The sequence below is a fragment of the Oryzias latipes genome, chromosome 12 (assembly GCF_002234675.1).
Source record: "Oryzias latipes chromosome 12, ASM223467v1".
In the NCBI taxonomy this organism is placed as follows: Eukaryota; Metazoa; Chordata; class Actinopteri; order Beloniformes; family Adrianichthyidae; genus Oryzias; species Oryzias latipes.
The window spans coordinates 29,615,257-29,636,302 of record NC_019870.2 but is presented as its reverse complement, the minus strand read 5'-3'; the positions used below and the strand labels follow the sequence as shown (position 1 = coordinate 29,636,302).

Below are 21,046 nucleotides of genomic sequence, written 5' to 3'. Positions count from 1 at the left end.
AAAAATGAATGTGTCTGTCCTATTAGGGTTCAGGAGCAAATGATTGTCATTTACCCACACTTTGATGCCGGCCTAGCAGTCTAGTAGATAGGAAAGACTCGGGGACAAATATGACCAGTTCTCTCTGCAAAAAGAGTCTAAGGCTGAATGTCAGGGTTCAAAATGAAATTCCACTGACCTTCAAGGCCAGTTTCAACTAGAGACCCAATTGAATCATTCGTTTATTATTTGGAGGAGGACTTTAATGCTGCCCATTACATCAAGAGCTCCTACAAGGTCTAAAAACTCATGTTTTCCTTCTTGAAGCATTCAAATACATCAGTCTAAATTGTTATGGGACACATTCACATCCGATTGAGTTAAAGCCTGTAATGGTCAACGGGTAATGTTAGTCCTTCACTCTTGAATGATAGGGGCTTTACAACCCATTTATTCTTTCAGACATTATGTTCACTTAGTGAATGATAAGGTGTGTGCATGCGTGCATGTGTGTGTGTACATCTGGGTTGCCCGTGTGCACAATGAGGGGTGTGTGCACATGAATGTGGTCTTTGGGGATACACTTAATGACTAATAGTTTTTGCCAGTGGTTAAGTGCAAATTTAAAAAGCCTGCAATGAAGTGTGTTTTCACACAAAATGACTTTACTGCACAGTCTGGGTGAGTGTGTGTGTGTTCCTCTGAAGCTGTGTCTGTGTGTGACTGTCCTTCACTGAACACTATCACGGCACACAGGTTCACAAACACATGCACACACACACAGCAGATGTTCATGGAAATGAATGATGGAGCTGATTTCCATTTGAATACAGAGTAGAAGTTATTAGGTGCAGCTACAGAGCCCCAGCATCACTGATACTGTTTTGTGTGTGCGGCTGTGTGTGGGAGAGAGTGTGAGATGGTAGTTCCTTTCTCTTTTACGCCACTGACTCCCATTGTTTGAAGCAAAGTTAGAAACAATCGGTTCTCAGTGATAAGCCATGCAAACCCAGACGCAGTGAAGTCAGACTTGTTGTGTCTGGTTGAGGTCAGCTGGTTGTGGCTGGATTTCATTACCATATAAATGCCCGCTGTCGGCCGATCTGAGAGGGAAGTGGAATATTAATAAAGTCATTTTGTTGTTTGCGTCACAGAAAAGTGGAAGAAAGACTTCCAGAAAACACAAAAAAGGTAGAATAAAACCAGAAACTGCGTTTGTTCTGATATTTTCAGGAAAAAATAAAACAAGTATCCAAACAATCATTAAATTCTGAAGGAATTCTCCTAACAACAAAATGGCTCAAAATTCATTTGAAAGGCACTTCCACTCTGAAGCAATCAGCAGAAAGTGCTGAAGAGTTCAGATGTCTCATCCACAAACGTCCAGTCTGTCTGACCAAACATTTAGAACCTGGGCTCAAACCTGAGCTAACCCTTTGCACACGTGGTCTAAGGCTGCGTTCACATTCAACGCCATTAGCGCAGCAGAGGCGGGGAAGTCATTGTACAGACGCCATCTGAGGTCCTGCGGCGCGATTTGAGTGGCAGGCGTGGCGGTCTGGCAGCATCACTATTTGAGCGCCGCAGCCAGATTACTTAACGATTTCAGCATCATGTTCATCATGAAAAATGGAATGTACCATTGTTGTGGTAAATGTGAAATATTTGTAAGGATGATGGAAGTTACACACTTAAGACATACAGGTGCTGCTGTCATACGGTTGTCCTTTACGCAGCACCCAAGTCAGTCGTACGGTGGGCGCACTGCCTCATTACTTATCACCTACAGATGATGCACACAGAGAGTGTGCACGTGATGCATAAGTGCCCATACGATCTCTGTTTGACCACACAGACTACACTCTGCCTAATGTCCTCATTTCTAACAGTCTGGCTGCATTCCAGGGACTTTCACCTGAGCATCATTAACGGGCTCCTTGCACCAGTGTCCATGATCTGGGGGGGTGGAAAAAAAGAAACGTCTGTCTGACACGCCTGCGTCTCACATACTACTTCCTTACTTACCCGTACGTGTGGCTGAAGTGTTCACTACAACCTGTCGATCCCAGCATGCCTGTAGAAAAATCTGCATGAACATTTTGCCTTGTGGCCTCACCGGTTTGTCTACGACCTTCAAAGTTCACGCTGCCACAGACTTGCCTCTTACAGATTTCGGCCCGTGTCCACCTGTTTTGATCAAGGCTCAAGGGAGGAGCTGAAAAGGACGACGTCCGAAACTTCACTGCTCGGCCGTACCATGTGACTGATTCAGGAAGTGGTTTTGACAGCCATGTGGTCAGTAAGAGTTAGGAGAAAGTTTGGAGGTTTGGAAGTGCAGAGAGAATAAAGCTAGCTAAGCAGAGGAGGTTGTCCCCTTGGTGGGAACATTTTGAACTCATTTCTCCCAACAATGTATGTCGAGTAGTATTTCTAGAGAAGGGTTTTTTTCATAAGTAATTTTGACTGAAATATAAACCAACGATGTGTCCCCTAAACAACAATAACTGGTTTTACATCACTGTAACAAAAGCATGATCATTGTGTGCGTGTGGGGGCAATATTGTAAAAAATCTGCAGTGAACACTACAACTGAAAGAACCAAACAGCTCTAGCAAAAAGTTCTGATCAACCCTCCAGGGTTACGAGTTAAGAAATCTATTTCTGTGAAAAGGGATGCATGCTTGCTCAACAGAAATGGCGGTCTCACATGCGAGGACCTGTCTCCTAAAACCCAACTAGGACAAGCCAGGTCATTGACCCCTGAAGGGACTAATCAGGCCTCTCACTGCAGCTGAGGACAAAGGACCTATGATGACTCATAAGAACCCTCAGCATGACCTATGTGACCTGTAACCATCCAAGTCTTTGTTTTGGTCACTGAGACATCCACGTCTCTCTTCTGGTGTGCTAATGAAAAGCAGCTCTCTAAAACTAATTATAAAAGAAAGCCCAGATGAACTTTAGAGAAACATATTCTGCAATCATAAAGGAGTTTTCCGTCCGGTCCAAAACAAAAATGTTACAAATATGATTAAATTAATAAAGTTTGGCCTCGATTACAAAAGGGGTTTATTCAGACATACCTCTGGTTTGTCAGAAGACTCATAACCCCTGTTGTTAAAGTAAAATATATAGAATATATATGAAATATAAAATATAAATATGTCCAACACAAGGGGCCTTCAGCTCTCATCTGTTTGCTCAGCTGTTGGACAGAAAAAAAAACAGTAGTTAGGTAAAAATTTAACAGCGTTTCATACATGGTTTTAAGAAATGCCAGCATTTAAACCGCTTATTGCAAACACTGGCTCTAAATCATGTTTCTGTGATCTATTTAAAACATCAGCATCGTTTGGGATGAGCTGCAGGTCCCTTACATTCTGCATGTGTCTTACTTCTCTTTCACATACTTATGATACGTGAAAAATTAAAGACACAGAAATGGCTGTTTCCTCATAAGTAATGGGTTTTCTGGAAAGGGTTAGTTAGGGTTAACATGGGTTAGGTTGATGTCATGTTAACCCTAACCCAGCCCAAAGCCTTTCTCTTGTCCCACTTTGTGTTTTTGCTTCTTGTCCTGTAACCAGCTTCATGTGAGTTTAGTGTTTCTCAAAAGGTTCTGAGTTTCTCCTTCAGAACGTTTCCCATCTCCTGTTGCAGAACAAAGCAGACATCTACAGGGCTGATTATGGTTCTTGACTCCTCTAAAGCCGTGTTTGTTCGTGTTTGTCATCACTCACTTCATTTTTTCTGAAGCTGCTTTTAGTGGACAACAGCAGAACTGCTCTGTGCTTTTCTCTGTGCAGGTCTTGAAAAAAGGAGTTGATTGCTGTGGAGTCGCTCTCCTGTGTCTCCTCCTTTCAGTGTCTCATGAGCAATTCCTGGAATTCGAGTTATAGGCCGTGTTGTTTGTCTCAGAATGCAGTTGCTGTTTGTACTTAAAAGGAAATCATTGGCTCTTAATTAGAGCGATACTGCAGTGATAAAGTTACACCTCTACATAATGATATATTGATAGCAGTTGTAGGACGACGCTTTTTCTTTTACTAAAATCTAGTCTCCCTGTTTCCTCCACTACCTAAAAAGTTTAAAAGTCATTTTCTTTCATCTTCTGTCCTAATACAAAGCTATCCTTTCTTTTTGTAAAAAAACAGGCAACAGTTATTTGTTTGTCTGTGTTCTTGGCTGCAGTGACATCATGCATGAGAGCATGCGGACACTCACTGGGCTTCTCATGTGTGTGTTTGTGTGTTTGCGTGTGCGTTTGCTGACGAGGGGAATTCTGATTCTGTTGGAAAGCTGACAGCAGCATTATAGCTCTGGGTGCAGCACAGGTCCCTTCAGGCTTCATCCTCGTCTCTGCTGAGGCTAAAAATGTCTTCTGCCTCATCTCTGCTCTCGCAGTCACGAGCACCGCTGCATGTTCACAGACCGCTACAGAGCTGGAACATGGCAGCTTTAGCTTCCTGCCATGCCCGTTACAACTCAATGTGACCCAACAGTAGTTGGAGTCGCTCCCCTGCCACTGGGATTTGCATCTCAGCAGCTTAAACTGTTGGGACTAATTAGGTTCTAAACTGGATTCTGATCCAGTTGTGAGAATTTTGTAGGCCATGTGACTAAATGACTAACGTCTGAGCAAACAGTCTTTTACTGCACCAAAAGTCTTCTCGGAACATTTAAAAAAAAATGCCAGTTCTGGTTCATTAGGTAATTCCCTTCCTTTTATGACACAACGGCATGTGAAAGGTTTTATTTATTGCCTATAATTGCAGTAGAAAATAAAATAATGTCAAAATAATTATGAAACTCCAAGATAGTTGGACCTTTAATGTTTGTTATTTAAAGAAAACAATGTTTATTGAAAAACACAAAGTTGAAACCAAAGGTCGTGTCGTACAACCACCACTTACAATTACCACGTATGAAACTTGTGATTCACGTGTGACATACAAAACTCATGAGTGTTTCTTGTGTTGGTTGTTCATCCATGTGCTCAGATGTCCGTCGAAGGTTTCGGCCGGCGGGTCTTTACGGGTATTTGAATGTGAGCTGTGATTTTTGATAGATGTATAGACAAGTTTGTGTCTTTCCACGACCGTTCCACGTTTGTCTAACAGACTTTTCATTATAAATTTTATTTCACGTACACGGCGCACATAACATGTTCAAATTAAGAAATTGATGCACGAATCACCAAAAAACTGCATACAACCAGCACAATAATCACACATGGTTCATGTTCTACGTTGGTTTACGTGTTCTTTGCCTAAACCAACGAACACATGAAGCTGTAGAGGAGAGAGAAAATGTGATTTGACACAGATTTGTAGATAAACTGTAGAATCTATTAAATAGTCTTTGACGGTTAGACCACACCCCTTTCAAGATGAAAACACTAAAGGAAAAATGTCTGAAACAGAATTAAAAGGACCTGAAACTGAAATTCCAGGACATTTTAAAATAAAACTCACAATAAACTTTAATGAAATTGTTTTGTTCTCCACGCTGATTATTTTGATGTATAACAGAGTAAGCGTTTAGACCAAAAACGGCATCATCATAATGAAAAGACCACTGGGAAGATGATCGGAGCGGGTCTTTGGTTTACTTTCCGTAGTAAGCAGTCCAGAATGCAGAGTTTTTGTTTTTGTCATTCCCAGGAGTAAACCAAGCTCTGTAGCTTGATGCTGAAAATGAACGTTAGCTAATTTGTCTGCCTGTTGGGTTCAAAACAAGACTAACCCTGAAAAACTGCAGTTTGAAGAGTTGACTGGCTGAGGATCGACTGAAGCTAATGAGCTCCAACACATTTAGTTCTTCAACAATAACTTTGGGATTGTACCAATTAGCTTGCTGCCTAATTAACTGGACTTTCAGTGTTCAAGCAAATCTCAGGCTGACTTTAATACCATTGTCTGTGTTTTTCCAGTTCCTCCGCAGTTCCTGAACTATCCGACCAACACCTACGCCTCCGAGTCCACCGACATCGAGCTGGAATGTGCCGTCACAGGAAATCCCCTGCCGACTATCCGCTGGATGAAGAACGGGGAAGAAGTAATCCCAAGTGACTACTTTCAAATAGTGGTGGGTCATACACTATAGAAATATATATCTTGTACTTTACCAAGAAAAAAAAAAAACCCTTCCTTAAGCAGTGTTAGGTCAGGGTTTAATAATGTTGCCTCAAAGAAGAGTTTTTTTGCAAATAAATATATTTCACTTTATTACCGATTTGTAAGTGATTACTGTAACTTAGTTAATTCTATTTGAGGTGACTCAAACTTTCAACACCAATGTCTAAATTAATTAGAAGATTGTCTCCCGTGAGGTGTGTACTGCCACATTTTCACACTTTTCTCACAAACAGCGTCTTTGCTCTTTTTCACTGTGAGTCTTTTGGTAAAGCTTCAGTGTTGCACACAAAGACTAATCTTTTGGATCAAACCGTTTAATAAGTGGGTTTCATTTCCAGCTGACAGAGATGATGAAAATATTTCGTAAGTGAATTTATAAAACAATTACTGAAGGCTGGTTGCAGTAATGAGTGCTGCACTACGACCAGCAGAGAAGGGAAGATCTTCCCGCTGTCTAGTCATCTGCTAAATCTCATTAGCACTGTTTTAGTCTACTTGTTTTCTTGTGGTATATTAAGCGCTTGAATGAGAACAGTTGTTTTTTTTCTCGATGTTCCTGCTTTTGTCAGAAGCCTGCACAGCCAAAGGCTGACCTACATTTCAGATGCGTTGTTGACGGTAGTCTGTTGTCTTTCAGGACGGCAGCAACCTGCAGATTTTGGGTTTGGTGAAGTCTGATGAAGGATTTTATCAGTGCGTTGCTGAGAACTCTGCTGGTAGCTCGCAGGCTATGGCTCAGCTGTTGCTCCGAGAGCCAGGTATGGATGCACACAAACATGTATACACTCCACAATGACAATCAAACTGCCACCTTCATTCTGTTGGGCTGTAACAATTCATTCTAACAATGATTCATAACACAATTTGTGGTTGACGGTCCGATTCATGGTTGACATTGGTTCACTATGAACGATCCGATTCACTGGACGAAGATCAATGCGGGACATCTTTAGCCAAAACTTCAACCAGTGTGACTCAGATAAGTACCTGATACTGAACAGTGCAGGTGAAGTTTTCCATGGATTTTTCTTCAAGATGATCCATTTCATTTTGAAATGATTTTAAAACGGTAGAAGTCGACTCGATTACCAACTTGCCTCAGACGGATCGTTCTGGTTGGATAATCTCTTGTCTCTGTTTTGATATTCATACATGTTATTATTATTGCCAAACCTTTGACAGCCACTTGCACACATAATCTACTCATTCCATTTATAATCTGTCTAAAAAATACTCTATTGTTTTAATCTCCAGTGATTGGACTGTCAGGTAAAAAGACAATCTGCTGCTTTTTCTTTTATCTAAAATATCTCTGCTGTAGAACAGAGTGTTAGGGTCAGGTGAGAAAAAAATCTGGAGAATATTATTGTTTTTTTGTTCTTTACTTACAGGAAAAAAAAGTCAAAATGTTGAGATTAAAGTTGAAATTGATTAAACTCACTACAGCAAAGTTGTCTGTTTATCGGAGCCGTGCTTGAAATGAAAGATGTGAAGCATTTTGTGAAGATTTATTACAGGAATTGTTTCACAAACAAGAAATTCTTAACTTTTGGGTGACTCAAAATTCAGATTAGTGTCAGTCTCTGTCACTCAATTGGTTAAATCTACTGTCACAAACTTGGGAGTGAAGATGGACAATGAATTTAATTGGGACAAGCAGATCAGTTCAGTGGTGAGATCCAGCTTCTTTCAGTTAAGGCAGCTGGCTGAAGTCAAATCATTTTTATCAAGAAAGCACTTTGGGGCAGTAATCCACGTCTTTGTTACTTCTCGGCTGGATTACTGTAACTCTCTGTACTTTGGTGTCTCTCACTCATCCTTGTCCCGTCTCCAGCTGGTGCAGAACGCTGCTGCACGCTTGTCATCTGGAACGTGGAAGAGAGAGCATCGTACTGCAGCCATTACGTTTATGGAACAGATTTAGAGTTGAATGTCGAGGGGAGAGTACATTTCTTTACTTAAACTAACTTCTCTGTATGTCTCACTTGTTTTGCATACAGCAGTAATTGCATGTAGAACAGCCGTTTTTGCTAACTGCAGTCCGGATTTTTAGCAGTCCAGTTTCCATCCACGGCGCTTGTTTCCATCAGCGAGGTTGTCGGTGTTTTCTGCTTAGCGGGCCTCTTGTTGTAAAGCTTTTGTTCACTTTAAGGGGAGCTGGATACTTGATCTGCTTTTTTCTGTTTCTCAGTAATCAGATTAAAGTCACAGCTGACAGAACACCAAGCGAGCTGACTTTGGCAGAGCGGTTGTTTGTTGTACTGTTGATTGTGTTTGGGTTAAAATCCTGTAGGCGTGTGGGGTGACAGCAGTAGCTACTTCATGGTAGAAACAGACACACACACACACACACACACACACACTAAGCTTTTCTATTGAATGCCTGAGTCAGCACAACGCACTTCCAAGCGCCCACGGCTGTGGCTCTGTGTGGGAGTTTGTGGGTGTTTTGTGGATGTAAATGAAAAAGCTGTAAAGAAAGTGAGCCCCGGGGTATTTCCTCTGGGAAATTGTGTTGATGTGACGTTAAAGTCTGGATAACCCTGTGGGACACAGATGATGCCGTGACAGTAGCCTGCCTGTGTGCTTTTACAGCCTTACACATGCCAGTCCTCAGATAGTCATGTGACGCCGCCGAAAAAACCCCAAATTAAAACAAAAAAGCGGCAAATAAGTTCTGTTTATGTATCTTAGTTGTTTGGACAGAGTGGATTTCTTCTTCTGTTTTTCTGTCACTCATGTGTTCACATGTTTTCATTTTTTAAATTGTAAAACCTGTAGCCTATTTGGAAAAGATTTGTTGGAATTTGCTCTGATCCTCTCTCTGAAAGCTGCTTCTGTTTGTCGGTTGGTTCATTCTAGTCTGGTCAGGTCTACAGTCTTGTCCCTGGTGTCCTCAGACAGCTCGTTGGTCGTGGTAGAGAGGTCTGACTGTTTAAAGGTGTGGATAAGCAGTTCAAACAGGTGACATTAATACAGGTGGAGGACAGAAGACCTTCTTAAAGAAGTGAACAGGTCTGTTGTTGTTTTTCAGAGACAAATACTTCGTCTGCGCCGTTGTACAAATTTAAAAATCCTTTAGAGTGATTTCCTGATTTTTTCTGTTGGAGTGTGGTTTTGGTGAACATTACAGAGCATAAGTGGTGAATACAAATCCACTGCAGAGGGCCCAGTGGTATTGTTCGCCCCCACCTGCTACCTGTTTACCCCCCTGCTGACTGCTGGTAGGGAAAGAAAGGCCTCTTCTAGTGAACATGTCCACTAAGCTGACGTCAAAGTTCTGGAGAACTGCTGCTGCACTTCCTGACCTCATCGTTAGCTGAAGCTCGACCAAACTGTAGAATTAAGAAGGTCAAAAGACGGGAAGTTTACCAAGAACCCGTCTGTGTTTGAGTGTTATCAGCTGTGTGTGCACCCTCATGGAGGTCTTTTTTATTTTTATTTAACCTTTATATACCCAGGAAATGTCCCATTAGGATTAGGAATATCTTTTTCAAGGGAGTCCTTGCTAGGAGGAAACACAAAACTACATTTATAATAAAAACTGAAACTTTTAAAACATAAAACAGAATAAATAAAAATGAGAGTTTACGTCTTAGTTTTGGTCTCTGCTTTGATTGCCGTTCAGCGTGTTGCTGCTCCCCGAGCCAGCAGCACTCACATTTAGAGGGTCAGATGGTTGGTTGGTGGAATCGCTTGGTTACTATCGCCACGGGAACCGCACATCCCAGGAGGCTAACCGCGGCCAATCAGACATTCCCACGAGAAATCACAGCACAGAGTGTGAGCACGTGAAGTGTGTGTGTGACTGTCGGCACACCACCTTGTTACCCTTGAAAATGAATGTCTTCTGACTTCCGAGGTTCTTCTGTGATCAGAGGCGTCCTCTTCTGTGTGTGTTTTTTTGTTGTTTTTCACACACCTGACATGAGAAAAACACAACCCGTCCCGATAAGAGAAGAACCTAAGAAGTCAGTTAATAATACAATCGCTATGAACTTTATTGAATGAACATCTTTTTTTTGTTTCTTTTTGTTTTTTTATTGAATGAACATCTTCTGACACAGGCTCGGTTCTGACAGGAAACACAAAGTTCTTTGGGATTTTGTCGTGACTTCTACAAAAGTCTAAACATCTCGGTTTCCTGTGTTGGAAAACATTTCACCAAAGCTCCAACTTTACTGACATCGGGCGGTTTCGTTAATCGAGAACCCGTGTCGACCATCATACATGGATGGTTTTTATCTACCTTTCATGAAGCTTTCCACCTGCAAACTCAGCCGGGCGTTGTCCGCTCTGACCTGTGTGCAGGTCTGGACGAAACACAAAGAGGGTTTTTAAAATGCTGACTCATCGTGTGGTTCTGCACATTTATAAAGGTAGAAATGAAAAAAGCAAAGATGCAACAAAATCCTAAATATATCTTGAGTCCCACTTGAGTGATGGGGTCAAATCAGGATCAGCCTAAAGAGAAGCAAGAACCAGATTGTAAATTTGGAAAAACTGAATCCAAACTTGAAACCAGTTTTTAAGTCAAAGGTACAACATTGGAAACTCGAAGGAATTATTGTAAAGTTTTTTCAACTAAAATTGTAAATTTGAAACTTGAATAAAAACAATAAATTAAACCAAAGAAGTTTACTAAATAAAAGAAATGTTTATTTGTATTTTCAAACTTTTTTGAAGGGTTTTCGCAGCTGAGCTGATCTTAATTTTACGTGGGGGCGGGGCTTGGATCTCATTGGCTACAGGGACATGTTTCCCATCAGTCAGAGAGGACGCCTCACATTTTCACACTTTTCTCTCTAGTTTAAACTCTTAAAGCTCAAACCTTCATAGTAAAGAAAGTCCAGAATTAAAGAATGAAAACATGAATCTTATCTAATAAATATATATTTCAGATTTTCAATGGTGTTCTTTTGAGTTCAAACTGTTTTCAAATTTTCTTTTTTTATCTTTTTCAAATTTACAATCTGCCTTTTCCTTCACTCTAAGCTGATCCTGATTTGACTCCATAAAAGTTTCTTTATCTTCCAATTTAAAAAAAGTCCTATTTTTGAATGGATTGAAGTTTAGTTGATTACAGTTGCAGTCATTCATTGGCTAAATCAATGGCAGCCATCAGGTTGTGTTGTTTGATTCGAAATTCTCTTCTTTTTCTGCAAAGGTTTTGTAAAGTTTGTGAATAAACGCAAAGACGGGGTAGTTTCCAATGGAATCAAACAACTGACTAGAAAAAGCCTTTTGGTGGGTTTGTCAGTCACTGCGTTCGCTCTGCTTCTGCAGTGAATGACAAAGAGGGGAGACTGTGGAACTTTCAAAATAAAAGTTGGTGGTTAAATGGACTGCTTTATGATCCGAAATGTTTAGCCTGGGACCCAATGCCGCCATGCTTGACACTCTGCATTAACCATTACATGCTTACTTAACACGGATGGGACTCCAGTAAATCTGTTGAACACATTTCACGCTCTCAGGTGTGTAGCAACAAGCACAGGGATTTGAACGCCCAACTACAGATGTGTGCATAACGTTTGGATCTGCAGGACGTCTGCGACACTCATGCTGTTGACAGGAAGTTCACGTGTGGTAGTTAGAAGTGTGCTTTTGCTTTGCTTCCTTTTTGCTTTCCTTTTTTAACACTGTCATTAATATTTTTTTTCTTTTTCTGCTGCTAAAATGAACGATTAATTTGACTTAAAAACACGCTTTCCCCAAATGAATATTTATTTAAGTCCCTTTTGGAAATAGTTTCCTTCATTACTTTATTGGTTCCAGTGTTGCTTAGCCACAGCAGTATTCATCTGCTCTAGACCGTTTTGTGATGACGGGACTTTAGACGGTTTTTAGGTTGGCTAATTAGCTCGACACAGTTGAAATAATTGCAGGAGTTTAATTGAAACCACAGTAACCAAGAAGCGCTTTGCATGAAAACTCTGCCGCCATCAGTGTGTGTGGGTGTGAAAAGCGCGGCGACGGTGAAGTGCTCCTTGAAAAGCCCCACACAGGTAGATTTCTCCTTTACAGTTGATTTGCAGAGGCAGATTTGCAGCAAACTGGACAGCTACCGATAGTTCTGCACCTTCTAAGGCGGTGTTTCCTGACCCTGGTCCTGGAGGACCACTGTCCTGTATTTGTTCAATCCATCCCTGCTCAAACACGCCGTCTGTCCATGACTGCCACTGTCAGGCTTCTGCAGAAGCTGATGATGAGCTGAATACGCTGTGCAAAAGCAGGAGAACCGGAAAACATGCAGGACGGTGTTCCGCAAGGAAACACTGCAGGAAGGTTAGTGACATACGGTAAAACCAACACAACCAAAACGGAATATGTGGAAACATTTACCTTTAGTCTTCCTTCATCTGAGTTAGGAGGTGTGTTGGGAGGGAAGGTCAGTTTTTCTATTTTCTGTTTCACCTTTTAGTGATACCTTACTTTCTATTTGTTTATATATAAATACATATTTTTGGTCCACATCTATAAATATCAGTTCAACGACACTGTAAGTGAATTCTGTGGATGAAAAATATGCCAAATAAAGTTTGGAAGGAAAATAAATAAATCTTTCTGCAAGGAAGGTGATTTACATTCTGATACTATTCAACACTTTTTTTTCATTTCAAGATTCAGATAATGGGATTTTTCCAGTTTTTTTTTGTTTTTTTTAAACTCTCAAATGATGGTTAAAGCAACACGATACAGAAAAGCAGAGAAGCATGCCATGACAGATAATTTCCTGGCTTCTGTGGGAAAAGGAGATGAAGAGATGATCAGGACGACAGCAGAAAAAGAGAGAGAGTGTGAAAGGAGTGCAAAAAAGGAGAAGCTAAAAAATCCAATCAGACGTTGTGGGTCTGTGGTTCTGGGAGAGGCAGGATAGATTAAGGATACGGGGGGAAAAAATCCAATGAGGCAAAAGAATAGATTAGGGAAAAGGCTAGAGAAAGAGTGGAGAGAGAAAAAAAGCAAAAGTAAAGTATAAAAGAGGAAAGGAGGGAAAAGAGGAGAGAAATAAGGGACTGAGGCAATAGAGATAAAATTCAATCAGCTTGCATGATTTTATCAAAGCTGAGCGAGAAGAGGAAGGTAGGACATGGATGGACAGACGGAGGAGAGTGGAAGTAAAGGAGAGGGAGAGATGGGAGGGGTCAAGCGAAGGGCAGGGCGGGCGAGGGAGAGGTGGAGTAAGATGGGGGGGAGTGTCAGCCATGACAGATTTGTATTCCACAGTGTGCGTCTGACCTTAGCAAACCCATCACACACAAACGCACACGCACACTTTATCTCCCACACACAGAAAGGCTTTCCTCCGTTACCTCTCTACACACAAATCAACACTTTACCGTCACTGTGTGCAGGATGTGGTCCATACAAAGGAGGGGTTTGTTGCCATAGTGATGGCAGCCTTTCTTCTTCTATCATGCGAGGACCAAATAGGTGTTTGAGCGTGAGGCAGGTGGAGGTAAACATGAAATGTCTGGCTTGTGCCGGATGGTTCCTGCTTCTAAGCTTACATATGCAAATATGCACAGTTATTGCTGAGAGCATTTCAAGTTTCTTCTGCAAAACTTAATCTCCACATTTCCAGTCTTCATTATTCTTGCTCACAGCAGACTGCATATTCTGACCTCCTGTCATCATAGGAATCCTCTTAATGCTTCACCCACTTTGCTACTTTGTTCTGTCTCTTATTATGGTCTCTGCTTTATGGCTGCCTGTGTGTTTCTCACCAACACAACCATCATTTTCTTTTTTCCTTTAATTATATTCCAAATTATTATGCAAATGCTATTTTTCCATGATTTTTCTCAATCCTAAATGCAAATGACAGTCAGCATCATTTTCAAGTCACTAACCATGAGAGTATTTATTAAATGCTATTGAACAAACCTAAAGATGACATTAAAACCTTCTAAATCACTGTTTCACATTATTACGCATAACAGAACTGAGAATTGTCATTTGTTGAATTTGCTGCATTAGGTCATATTCCATTTGCCTACAGGCCTACATACATTATATTTCTCTTGAACATGCTCCAGAGGTTCTTAATAGGGTGGGGGGTCAGGGGAGGATGGGGGCCACCCCATCAGTTTATCACCTTTGAAGCCCATAGCAGCCAATGATGAGTAGATACTCCGTCCGGCATGAGATGCTGCATCGTCATGCATGAAGATTAAGGCTCGGTTCTTCTTTTTGTACCACAGAAGAAAGTGGTCAGTCAGAAGCTCCGCCTACTTTTCAGAGGCCATTCACCTTCAGGGATGCTAAAGGGGCCGACCAGCTCTCTCCCCATGATTGGGGCCCAAACCATGACTCAGCCACCTCCTTACTAATGTTGCAGCCTTGTTGGGACATGGTGGCCATCCAACCTCCCAGCACTCCCTCCATCTGGACCGTCCAGGGTTACACGGCTGTCATCAGTGAACCAGACTGTTTGAAACGGAGTCTTCATGTGTGTCTGGTCCCACTGCAGCCGTTTCTGCCTGTGAGGGTCGTTTAGGGGTCCATAGAGGGTCTACGGAGAACTGCAGGCCTCTGGAGGATCCTACACCGTGATGTTGGTGGGACTCCAGACAAAGCAGCAGCTTCAAATCTGTGCTTTCTGCTTTGTGATGGGATTTCAGCAGCTGCTCTCTTAATGCGATGTATTTGTCTGTCAGAGTTCTTCATCACTCTGTCTTCATCTGCACCAACCTGTGTGTCTCTGAATCAGCCACAGATCTCTTTATAGGACGATGATCACACATTGAACTGTTTCAGGCTTTTCAGCAGCAGAGACGCTTTTTCTTTTCATGTTGATTGAAAATGTTGCTAACACTGCAAAACACACGGAACAGCTCAGCGGCCTTGTAGTAGAGTGTCTGCCCTGAGACTGGAAGGTTGTTAGTTCAAATCCACGGCAGAGTCCCACAAAAGACTCTAAAAATGGGACCCAGTGCCCCCCTGCCTGACACCCGGCATTAAGGGGTAGGATCGGGGGGGTTAAACCACCACATGGCTCCTGAGCGCGGCTCCACCAGGGAGCAGAGAACGACATTTAGGTGCGTGACAACTAATGGGACTTAAACACTACAGGAAACATTCAGATTACTGACTATTATATGGATTATAGTGGATAAACATTTGCAATTTTCGGTGGTTTTGTTTGATCTGCTGCATCACCAGCACTCTTTCTTCACTTAATTTATTTATTCTTGATTTATTTTCAGTGTTTCTACATTTTGATGCTTTGCTTTTGACGTCACAGGGATTTAATTGCCTCTGTGTGGAAAAGTTGCAGTTTGTAGCTGCCTTGCATTGGGTCTACATAACTTTTAAAAGTTTGGTACATGTCTGAAGGACCAAAGCTAACACTGACACACGTTTGCTAAATCTCTAACATATCAGTGGCAGCCTATTTACTGTTTAGTCTTTGCAGAGCGGCTGAATAGAATTCACTTTTGAAGTTGCAGCCTTCAGTGCTGCGTCCCGAGCGGACTATCCGGGGCGATCACACGGACTTTAAAGAGTCCTGTTTACCGCAGCTCATGCGATGCCCTGCAATGCTGTGCTGTGGCTGATGGGTTTGGACTTTTGGGTTGCAAAAAGGGCATAATGGTAAAGCTATCATTTTAAAGGTCCAATCTAAGAATTGTGGCCAGCACGTCTTGTTCCAGCCGGGAAAATGACGATTCAAAAGGAACGGAAAACCCTAGAGGGTCGTGAATCCTGAGTGAAACTGCAACAAAGCTGGAAAGCTGGAAAAAAGAAGCCCACTTGCTGCTGATCAACACAAGAAACATCTGTGCAAACGTGAAACTGAAAACAGGGAAATCACAGCTCATGGTGTCGATATTGGAGTAAACAGTTTCTGCTCATAAAAAGGTATTCATGTTTTTCATGCTTCTCCTGGCTTAGTTCATTTGTTGGCATCTTTTACCCAGAAAGGCCTGCTTGGGGTTTCCTTCATCAGGTCAGTGTTTTTGTGTTGAAAAACACATTTTAGGCCTTTCTTTCTGCATAAAATCATCTGAAAAGAAGAAAGGCAGAGATGGAGGGAAAGCGCACATTCATCTTTTCTCCTCTGGCAGTGCTGATGTTTCTGCTTCTATTGAGCAGCATAAATGGAAAAATCATCTATAGACTGTGTGTGTGTGAGTGAGTGTGTGGTGGGTGGGTGCTTGCACAACTATTGATCTGGTTGGAGGTTTGTACCTCACCACCTAGATTTAAATGTGTCACCATGCTCTGTGTGGGTTTGTGTGTGTGTGCTTCTATATCGGTGTGTGTTGTCACTTCCAACATCGATTCTTTTTGTGATGAAACACCTTCGCATCTGCCCCTTCATCATCACTCAGGAAGGGCAGGCCAGGGGAAACGGGTGTGTACAAGCAAAATCACATTGTGTGTCTGGACATTTACAGTAGTTATCGAGTGAATGCGGCTGCTCGCCGAGAAGCAACTCCAGGAATCACAAAAGACTCTAAATGCGTTTCAACTCCTTCAAGTAAATAGAAAGTGTGTCCTGTTACTTCAGAAACTCTTGTGTGTGTGTGTGATCTGTGAGGGGGGCTCGTAGAGTAGGTAAAGCTTTATTTCTGGGGGGGGCGTGGTGCAGAGCAATTGACCTCTGATCATAGGATTGTAGGTTCGGCCCACGTCTCAGTGTTTTTACATGACATTTGTAATAGCTTAATTATTTTTTCATCTATCTATTGATTTATCTAGTCCCTACTTAATAAAATTTTTACTTATATAAGGACTATTATTATTATTATTATTATTATTATTATTATTATTATTATTATTATTATTAATTTACTACCTGTTTTAGACTATTATTACACTCATGTTATATAAGGTTATGTTTTAATAATTTTTAATGTCTTTTTAAAAAGTTATTTACTTATTTTATTTTTTATTACAATTATTGTTATATCTTTTATTTTAATTTTATTATTATTTATATACTCCAGTGTTTCCTCTGTGATCCATTGTTCTGGGGCACTACCGGCTCCGCCTGCAGGGGGTGCTGTTGCTGCGGTGCTCGTTGTCATTGGGCCGGCTGGGGTCCTGCTCTGTGGTCTAATAGCCATGGACTGGGCCCTGAGCTGCTGTGTTGGGTGGGCGCTGTGGCAGTGACCCCCGTGATCGGGCTGGTCCTAGGAATAAATGGATCCCCATGATATCGTTTCCTCACAGCAGAACCGAGCCAGACTGTTTCTGTAACCCTTTGCTATTCTAGGCACTTTAACATTGGGAGTTGGGTCATCTAGACCCACTAGACAGCCTTTTTTCTTCAATGATTTGTGATCTTCACTGGTGTCCATGGATTACATGAAATCTTTCCACCTTTATCCACCTTTGTCATGGTAGGGAGAACACGTCAATGGAAGGATCGGGTCATCTGGACCCCATAAGATAACCAAGGGTGAAGCTGCAGTTCCTCGTTTCTGTTCAGGATTATATTGGGATAACTTGGTGGGTGGAGGGAGGAATCTGGTGAGGGAGGGGTGCCAATTTTGTGTGATTGTCCTGTGTTTTCTGCTTTAATTAATTTTTATGTTCTATGGGTATTTTATTGGCTTTTATGTAAAGCACTTTGTGTTGTCAACTGATATGAAAGGCACTATACAAATAAATAAAGTTTGAGTTAAAATAAAAAGCAGAAAAATCCATGGATGGCTGTTGGAATTGCTTGTACAGGGTGACTGAAAATGACGGTAAACTGTGTTTGAACGTCCTAATTCCTGAATTCTAAAAACGACACCTTGTTTTTCCTCAATGAGCTGTGGACGTTTCTTTGTAATTTCACAGACTATTAGAATGCTTTTTGGCAGCTCTGGCCTGTGTTCAGTCCCTCATGCAGTCCAGGGCAAATACTGAGAGACTCATTTTGTCTAGAATGACTGGAAGAACATGAACGTGTTCGTCCAAACCAATAATGAATGACCTCTGTATATAAGGCAGACCATTGGCGACATTTCTGGAAACATTGGCTTTTTAAACTAAAACCGTGTAACACTTGTCAAAGATCTCCAGAGTCTGCAGAGACATCTGAGGTTTTGGTGCTGCTCTTAGTCTGGTTTGACTGGACATTTGGAACGTAAGGGAGATTCTAAAAAACAACAAAAATCCTATCAATGAGCCTCATATTTCTGGTGTAAAGTCATTGGAGGACTGTCCCGAATGGACCGTGCCGTCGCCCACAATCCCTGGGATTCTGACCTGGAATAAGGCGGGTTTTGAAAATGGATGGATGGATGGATGGATGGATGGATGGATGGATAATCATCTGACTCCAGATGCCTTCAAGCCTAAATGAATGTTGGCTCTTAATGTAGTTGAAGCAAAACTAAGGGTTTAACAGCATTTTTTCTGATCAGAGGCGGCTCAATGTTCCTCTGTGCACTTCAGGAAAAAGCAGCATTGCCCGCGGATCAAAGAAAAACTGTTCATTAGCTAATATACTTTAGCTCTGGAAGACTTACTTAAATGTGGAGTCTGTGCTTTAGTCACAGTTTCATGTTTTCTTAGGATTTACCCTTTTTGTTTCTTTCGCTTTAGCTTTGGTGAACAACTGCGTTTTAGAAAAGAGAAAAGCTTTTCTGTGCATGTGAAGGTTGGAAGAACTTTTTGCTGCGGGACGCTGCAGAGAGTAGATTATGACTCAGAGATGCCGGTAGTTGGAACTGATTATGTTGCTGGGAGCAGTTTTCTCTGAGGTCACCTTAGTGCGGGCCTGTGTGTTTTCCGAATGCTGGACAGCCTCAAAGTTCAGCGAATGTGGCTGTGTTTCCTGCTTTCACAGAAAATAGCAGGGCTCTAGACACGATGACACCGCATTTCATGACATACTAACACCTGCCATTACTGCATTGTAGTGGAAAGCTTTTACGAGAAATTGCACATGCCTGCACCGGCAAACACGTGTAGCTTAAGCATTGTGTAAATGTCATTGCACAGCAGCCTTTAGCTCATGTTTATGTAGCCTCATCATCATTGAAAATGACCAATAACATATTTAGAAAAATCGCTAGTTCAAACTGTGGAGCTAGTTAGACTAAGATTATTTGTCAAAGCAACATGAAATGTGTTTTTAGTTAATTTCTTTGAACAGACTGTTTGATGGGAGTTCTGAATGTATTTCTTTGCAGAAGGTACCCACCGTCACTGCCAGCTGTTCTCATTCATGAAAGCTTTTGTTGTGAAATATGTCTTCTTAAAAGAAACAGTGCTATACGTGTGTTAGACTAATGCAGATAATATGGGAGATAAAGACTCCAGCCAGGTTGTTTTGAGGCTGAGCAGCTGCCACATTGATTTCTTAGGTTTGGTTTGTGGAATATTTTAAATTTTGTTAACTGTAAAACTGATGGGCAGATCTTATTAAAGTCTCACTCCATACTGCACATCTTTTGATGTATTGTCAAAGCGTCTTTTAAAAATATTGATGATGCAGTTTTTTAGGAAAAAGTCAAAAACCTGTGCCGTTTTCTGGGACATAGTTTCTGCAGAGCGGCAGGAGTTCATCAGAAATAGTTGAACAGATTTCACTGTTACAATAGGGGTTTATGAATCTTCAGACACATGAGGTGTGTATTTGTATAAACCCCTTTTGTATCTGAAGCAAAGCTTTAATTATGTTATTATGTTTGTATACATTTCTTGTTGGACCGAATGGAAAAAGAGAAAAGAGAGATGGACAGAGTGGGAAGTCAGAGAGGGAAGTCAGGGTTCAGAAGAAAGAGTTAAAGAAGTCGGAGGGGTAGAATCACGAAGCGACACGTTGTTGGAGGGTTGTCATCATTTCTGTCAGGTGTAGATGTGAGTCCAAAGGGGCGGGGCTTGTCCACAGACAGACTCAGATATTACAAACAAATCTTCACACATAAAGGTGTCAACACCTACACAACACAACTACAACTCACACGCTACACATATACGTACATGTTAAGCATGTCATTCCGTCATGCATGCGCTTGTGCAAAGATCAGCTGGTACCTGTGCTCAGGTGAGTGTTTGTGTTCTACTGTGGCGATGATGGAATGAAAATATAAATGAGGGGGAGTGGCCAGTGACCCCCACACCTAGACCCCCCTGCGCAGGACACCAGCAGATTAGGGGGATCTGCCCATTGGGCAACCCAACGTCACCTGGAGTGGGTCTTTGAAGAAATCCCCCCCTGGAATGTAAAGATTACTACCACAACCCAAAGACTGGAATAATCTGGATGGAAACAGTTAAAAAACTCTTTAATTTTTATTTGAATAAAAACTAGAGAATGAAAGTGATCCAATTCGGTTGGAAGAGTCTATTTTGTGTTTTCTGAGCACAGAAGCAGACACTCAGGTGAGCAGCGAAACATCGTCTGGATCAACCTTTTAGGTCGCCTCAAAGGAAGAATGTCAGGATGACTGAGACTTTTTAAGACGGGGACGGCGGGGGCTCGGAAAGCGTTCTGGTTGGTGTGGAAGGTGGAAAACACAATACAAGCAGTGGCTTTAATTACAGATTAAAATACCAGAAAATGGCCCTGTTTTGTTGTGATTGTGCTTTCCTGTTTTCAGTTTGGACTCTCAGCCACATACTCACACACAAGGACACATGTGTATGCGATTTAGATAGTGGATACTGTACTCCCTCAACCTTATCCATGGAGATTTACAGGAAAGATATGTTTTTGAGAGGAATTTCCAACTGGAGGATGAAGGTTTGCGTGTCAGGGTGGGGGATGGCGAGCGTTTTAACCGACAGCTGGCTGAAATGAGCCCTGAAATTGAGTGCGGAAAGAAAGGAAAGGCAGGAGGGAGACGGTGTAAATGTGAGGCGGAATAAAGCTGAAGGGAGGAAGCTGGAGCAGACATTTTCCTAAAGCTGGAGATGGAAATGGGAGGAAAAACGAGGGCTACAGATGATATTTAGTGGCAAAGTTAAAAGGAGAGATT

The 21,046-nt window shown here is 41.7% G+C and overlaps 1 protein-coding gene across 1 annotated transcript in view; it reads left to right on the top strand.

The window, feature by feature from the left end:
- Positions 1 to 21,046, top strand: part of dcc (DCC netrin 1 receptor) — a 280,927-nt gene that overhangs the window by 146,249 nt on the left and 113,632 nt on the right. The window contains exons 6-7 of the mRNA XM_011482137.3: positions 5,912 to 6,066; positions 6,754 to 6,874. Coding sequence (XP_011480439.1) covers positions 5,912 to 6,066; positions 6,754 to 6,874 — 276 coding nt within the window. The remainder of the gene's footprint in view (positions 1 to 5,911; positions 6,067 to 6,753; positions 6,875 to 21,046) is intronic.